General features: G+C 35.2%; 1 protein-coding gene across 2 annotated transcripts in view; it reads right to left on the minus strand.

Annotated features, from left to right (window-relative positions):
- LSAMP (limbic system associated membrane protein) overlaps positions 1–7,205 on the minus strand; it is a 570,872-nt gene that overhangs the window by 194,095 nt on the left and 369,572 nt on the right. For both annotated transcript variants that reach the window (XM_006905482.1, XM_006905483.1), the window contains exon 3: positions 4,423–4,548. In XM_006905482.1, coding sequence (XP_006905544.1) covers positions 4,423–4,548 — 126 coding nt within the window. The remainder of the gene's footprint in view (positions 1–4,422; positions 4,549–7,205) is intronic.

Genomic DNA, 7,205 nt, shown 5'->3' on the forward strand with positions numbered 1-7,205 from the left:
TGCCTAGGATACTCTTCTCTTCCCTATTTTTTTTGTCAGGTCCTGTTCATGTTGAGGTCTCAGCATAAGCTCTCCTCAGGGTAGCTTTGCTGCCCTTGTAAATTTTTCTGTTTTATGGTCTTATTAAATGTTATAATTTTCCTTTATACTGTATAATTCTAATAAAGTGCTTATTCATGCTATTATTAGTTTAATGCTCTGTTTCATGTTAAACTATAAGCTCTATTTGAGCAGGGACCATGTCTGCTCTGCTCTTCATTTTGTCCTTTTAGAGAGTAAGAATTCTACAACCATTTCTTGACAAAAGAACAAACTGTGAGATGGAGATCAAGATTAATATAAATATAATTCTGTATTGGTGGATGATATATTTTAAACACAATATACAAGTAAGAAAATGAAAAGAAAACATAACAAGATTTTTCTTTATCTATTTTTCTGCTCTTTGTAAAGGATAAATGGGAATATTAAAAAACAAAAATGCAAGAAATAAATGAAACCAATATACAGAAGCAGGTCAACCATTATTCTCATTAAAATCATCACTGTATGGTCAAGAGCCTTTTCCTGCAAAGTGCACAGGTTTGATTCTTCCATACCTGTATACTACCAAAACTAACTCACAAAACCTCCTGGAAAGTCCATACAAGAAAATCTCAAGAAAATGAATTTCTTGAAACTTAAACAGTAAATCATATACTCTCTGTGTAAAATATGAAGTCATACTAATTACAGCATGCTAACTGAAAAGAGCAGATGATAGTTACTTATAATATGTACTTCTAAAATTCAACTTAAATAAATGAGTTTATTTTAACATATACTTCTCCCGAGCCACGAGGGCAGAGTCTAGGCTAGAAACATTAACATGGGGTAAGTTATAAAATTAGAATTAAGGCAGATGGGGTTATAGCATTAATAGAGTTGAAAAGTAGTAGAGGCAAGGATTCAAACTCGAAAATTAAAAAAGGGAATGACCTACCAAGTGATTAGAACTCAACACCCAATGAGAAATGAGATTTTAGACTCTCCTTTCTCACCCACCCCATCGAAATACAAAATATTTCTCAAGTGAGATTTCTTTACTCTGGGTTGATGTTAAATCTGGTTTCTGACTTGGGCAAGAGAATTGTATAGCACATGCTAGGTTCTTCTCAGCCTAAATGACTAAATCATCAATACGCCTTTTTTTTTTTTTTTTTTTTTCAGGTATAGAAAGCTACAGAGGTTGTAAAAATCTTTGGAGAAATGAAATGCATAGAAACTCTGTAACCCTGAGCGATCGTGACTCCACATGAGCCATACTTGAGAAAGGGACTTCCTCTGGAATGTGAGAAAAAAAGATTTAGAAACAAAGTTAAATGAAAATGGGAGCAGCATTGCTCACAGAAGAGAGATCAAACACTCCATAGAAAATATATGTTACGGTGCAATTGCCCTCTAGGAGTTACAGGATTATGAAAGTCTAACTTAATTAAGGAAGAAAATAGGTCACATTTAACAACCACATACGTGACACATCATTTTGACTATATAGAATAACTGAAGAGGAGAGAAAAATTAAAAAATCAGAAATATAAGAAAGACAACTACAAATTTATCAATCTCTTCTATTCCATCTAAGTTAGGTATATATTTTGATTTTGTATATATAAAATATTCACCATTTTTCGATTTTCTCTCTTTAAAAATATTTGCAGTGTATTGGAAAAAGAAATTTCATATGTCAAAAGAAAGAGAAACAAAATGGCCCAACTTAAAATTTAAAAAAAAAAAGAACTGACTTAAGGGTATTAATATTCTTCTCCTCATAGAAATATACCTTGCACCCTCTTTTATGTCTCCCTCTCTTGTCATCAAATGTCAGGTAATCAGGTACTTGTGAACCCTGCATGGAGTCTTCCCCCTTTCGGGGCTCTATGTCCCTGTGGAGTCGAGCTAATTACAGGTACATTTCCTCTGCAAGGTAGGCGCACTCTATACTGTTGAAGGCACAATTAATAATTGAACAAAGCTAGCTGGATTATTTTGCTCACACGACCACGAGTTGTAGGTAGCTTTACTGTCACACAGGGAGTACAGCCTCTTCTTTGGGTATCTCCAAGAAAGGCTTTTGCATTACAGGCTGAAAAGGATCACCTCATTTTCAAATTTTAAAAAGAAGAAAAATAATCCACAGAAACCAAAAATTAAAATTAAAAAAAAATAAAATAAAAATCCTAGTTTCCTTATAGAATAGTAGAGGCAAATCCTCTCTGTTTTCACCAGGAATATGATTATGATCAGATAGATAGCTATTTAGGTCAGATGTGAAAGAGATAAAAGAGTGGGCTTGGGAATTAATACCCGTTGAAAAGGAGAATTGGAGTTTGCCCTTGAGTCTGTGAATGTAGCAGGGAGCTAGTTTTGCACATGCCAGAATAGAATTTGACCCACAGAGAAGGCCTAGATAGAGGATTATAGAAGAATAAAGTTCTTTCCCTTGAGGTATCCTTAAGGACTTAATGGACGATATCCCCAAAGGCTCATGGGGTCAAAGATGAGTACAGAAAATCCTTGTCCTGCGCTCCAAGCTATAGTCTTGAACAGAGGTCTGTAAACTATACCATAAAGGACCCACTGAAAATATTTTTACCGATGGGCCATAAATTTGGCTCTAAGCTTGGTGACAATACAATAAAAGACTCAGGATCATTTATAAGAATTCACTGGATTCATTTATAAAAAATAAAAAATTTCTTAGGAAAAAAGGACAGTAGAAATATTAAAAACAAAGAGAGATTCCATTAAAGGATTCTTGAAATGGAAACTATGTGATAAAATTAACAATCTCCCAAAAACATTACAGAAAATGCAATGATTTTAGAGATCTTTTATAATATCTTTTTATGTGGGTCAATAGCTTTTATACCAAATTGTCATTCTACTTAGGACAGGGGTAGGTGGTATGCAATTGGGGGCTAATATAATTCCATCCAAGTAGAATGTACTCTGGAGGTTTAATTTAGTCCAGAGGAAAGGGGTATGATATCTAGAGGTTCACATTTCAGATTACCCTCCATATGTATTTTTTTCCATGAGAGGTATAAAATGGGCAGGAAATGCATTTGAGGTTGATTTCCCAAATAAGTGCCTCATTTATTGCTTTTATTTATTATAAATAAATGACAGTTGTATGCATTAACATTAAGGATGGGTACTGAGTAACATTTTCTTAAGAAAGTAGAAGCCTCTAATGAAAATAGCTGCCTAAATAAGACCATTACATAGGTTGGTCCAAACTTCACCTGGTAAGTTAATTTGATGGCTAACATGAAATAAAGGCCCATATTCTCATACCACAAAATACAGAGTTTTTAAAAAGACTCTATAACTAAACACTGCCCTGGTCTTTTAGAAATATCTCAGGATAGCATCCACTGTATGTCTAGCTTTGCACAACGACTTTCATGGTGTTCATTCCAAAATGAATATGTTGTATATTAAATCTCTAGTTATCTATATAAAGAAACTTTAAGAGAAAATCAAATATAAATCAGTTAAAAGTTGGGGGCTAGCTACCAAAATAAATGACAGTCTATAAGAATAATTATGTGATACCTCCTCTTTCTAGAAAAAATAAATAATAGGCCTCATTCTAAAAATAATGTGTCATTTGCAAAGGCATAGTTTTGCACATAAGAAAATATAATTTGTAGAGTAGAAGAGTATACATGTAATTGGTCCTTAATAATTTGGTAAAATATTTAAATGAAGTTCAAAAAGCAGCAGGGTGTCAAAACCCAGTTATGGTGATGATGATGGTAAAGGGGAGGAGAGGATGCAGAAGAAATGCTTGGGAAATAATTTTCTGACTTTTACTGAATTATTAGCATCAATGTAGGTGGGGATCCATAATGAGCTCGTGTAGCTTAGTCCATGCCTGATGCCCCTCTATTGAACCAGATGTCAAAGATAGTACATTAGAAGTCACAGTTTTGTATTATTCCTAATAGATTTCTTCACAAAGTGCTGCATATTAGGAAACTATAGTTAAAAGAAAAGCAAAACATAAACACACAAAGAACTATGTAAATTTAATCAATATAAAACATTGCCCTAAAACACTCAAGCACCAAACTGACATACATTTTAGATATAATATTGTCATTTAAGACATTTAATGCTTCTAGATTTGTTGCCTTGAGAGAGTGTTCTATTGAAAATGAAATAAAAATATATGTATTTGTACTATAGTTGTAGACTTTATAGAGATGAGCACATTACCAAAGATCAGGGAGGACCCTAAATAACTTCTATATCACATTCTGTTAGTGTATTAATAACAAAATAGATGCTTGCTTTTCAGATCTAATGGAATCTCAGAAACATGAGGATATCTTAAATAGTGTGTGGCATTTTTGAGACTGGAGGGTTGCTTACCAGTTGGTGTAAGGTGTCTCCAGGTGATAACAGGTTCAGGACGGCCGTTGGCCATGCAGACCAGGGTCACGTTGCTGCCCTCATTCACAGTGACATCCGAAGAGATGTTGGAGATCTTTGGTGGAACTGTAAAGACAAAAGCAAATGCAATGTATAACTATGTCATTAAAAGCGGGTTTGCTGCATTTGTCCATGCAGCCTGAAGTAGCAAATTTGAGTTCAGTGATTTCATGATTTAAAACATCTGAATTTTCTTGTTAAGAAGCCAGGGTGCTTTAGGATCTCCTTAGAGACTAGTGAGCAGATAAAAAGCACGAGTCTTACTATCAGGTGAGACTCTTCCCACTATGACCAAGTGGTATAGGAAGTACAGAGTAGTATAACGAAAATGTCGTAACTCTTTTCTGATTAGAATGGACCTTACCTGGATATTAGAGAGCATGCTCATTTATACATATCAAGAATAAATTTTCCTTATTACTGTTACCTATATTTATTGTCTTATGTATATAAAATGAATATAGTCCAATTTTTCCTTCAAATGTCAGGGGGCAAAAAAAAAGTGTTATTTAGCATAAGATTGCACAGTGTGTTATTAAGATGTAGTGAAACCTAGTTACTTACAATCTAGCCACATAAGGAAACCACCGGTTAATCACTACAATAGAAGGCCTCTAAATATCATCTTGGTGTGTGATAGGCCAGACAATATACCTTAGAGCTTAAAAATTGAATTAGTAAGGCCTATGTCACAGACAGGTAGACATAATACTACTATTACTCCTAGTACTACAATCACTACTAGTGCTAACAATTTAGTAATGGCTAATTTTAATTAAGCATTAACCATACATAAGACCCTATGTAGAGTGCTTTACAAGTATTATTTCAATAACTCCTTTATAACAAGGAAATACTATCTTATGAGGATTTTATTTACGGTTGGGAAACTGAGGTACAGAGGGGGCTAGGTGAGAACAAAAATTAGATTTGAATCCAGGCAGACTCCTGGGCCCATGCTCTTAAGCACTACTTAAATGAAATTTCATCTTCACTACCCAGGCTACCAGATGGCTGAAAATGATGGAAATTACTTTTTGGTGATGTGAGAAATGAGTCCCCCAGGGCTAGCTGTACTGCTGGCTGACTTCCTTCATTAGTGTTCAGGGCGGCAACATAGGTCTCCCATTGGTAGGCTTAAGTGGAAAGTGAATTACTCATAAATTTCATCACAGAGTTTATGCGCTGATTACAAATAGCAGAGTTTATGGTTTGACTGTGATCTTCCTTTTTTTACTCTTAGTTGCTTATGCTGTCCCTGAAAAAATACGTGTTGGGGAGAGGGAGGAGGACAAGAGAGCATGAAGTTCAATAATAAAAGAATCGTATTTTTCCTCACTCTTCCTACCCATTAGGAAGTCTGTGTAGTGACAAATAAAACAGGAGCATTTTCTGTTTGTAGAGGCAGCTGCCTGACAACTATATAATCTCTGCAGATCCCTGTTAGAAGGCACTGGCAACTGACTAGGTCAGAGTTGTAAGGAGGAAGTGGGAAGAGAATGCTCATGACCTTAACACTTCCTCATCTCCCATTTACACTTCAACCTTCGGTGCAACCTGGGTTCCCTCATTCTCCAAAGAAACTGCTCTCAGGAAGCTCACCAATTTGTTTGAACCATATTATTTCTAGGTCCAATGAACAATATTTATTATTACCTTTTTTTTCTCTTAAGTATTTGAGTTTGTTGACCACAACCTCTTTCTTCTATTCTTTTCTTTTATTAGTTTCTAGGTCACCAATCTCAATTGCTTTTCCTCTTTCTCCTTGGGCCAGCCTTCCCAGTGCAACTTTTGGGCTTATCTTGTCCTGTTCCTTAAATATCTGTATTCTTGAGGATTTGATCCTCTTTCTTCATATAATTCACTATGAGTGATCTCATCTACTCTCTACCTTTGGAAACTAATTAATGAACACTGAATCAGTATCTGTAGCCAAGATTTTTCTCATGACCTTTATACCTACATTTCCAATAGACTATTATTCTACATCTCCACCAAGTGCCTCACAGATACCCAAGATTCAACATACTCAGAACTGAGGTCACCATTTTCCTTCCCACAGAACACTTACCATCTTGTGTTCACTATCTTAGTAAATAGTGCATCATGCAAACAGTTGCTGAAGCAAAAGAAAAAGAAAAAAGAAAAAGAAAAAAAAAGTTTACCTCCCTTGACTGCTCTCTTTTACTGCCCCATATAAAATGGATCCCATGTGCTATGGCTTATGAATCTTCAGATTCATTCATTACTCTCAATCCCTATTCCTATTAGCCTTTTCTAGCCATCAACACTTCTTTTGCTTTTTCTTTTTGGCCTGAATTTCTGCAAGAGCATTACAACTAGTTTCTTTGCCTCTAGCCTTCTTTTCCTCAAGCTCATTGTCATTCGTGTACCACAGAGCAATCAGATTTTTTTTATCCTAAACTGCAAATGGGAGTCTAGTATCCCCTGATTAATCTCATTGCCCTCAAGATAAAATCCAAACTTCTTAAAATGGCTTAATAGGTTATTCATGTTAGCCCCTGCTTCTCTCTCCAGCCTTACTGCCTACTTCCTTTGCATTGCATCATCCAGTCGGATCAAATAACTTTTGATTCCTGGAATATACTATTCTCATTTACTCCCAGGCATTTAGCATTCTTTTTTTTTTTTTTTCCCTCCATGGAATATTCTTGTTCAACTCTTCCAGTGTTTAGCACCTTCCCTCCCTCAGGTTTCAGCTT

Source organism: Pteropus alecto, unplaced genomic scaffold, assembly GCF_000325575.1.
Source record: "Pteropus alecto unplaced genomic scaffold, ASM32557v1 scaffold270, whole genome shotgun sequence".
Classification (NCBI taxonomy): Eukaryota; Metazoa; Chordata; class Mammalia; order Chiroptera; family Pteropodidae; genus Pteropus; species Pteropus alecto.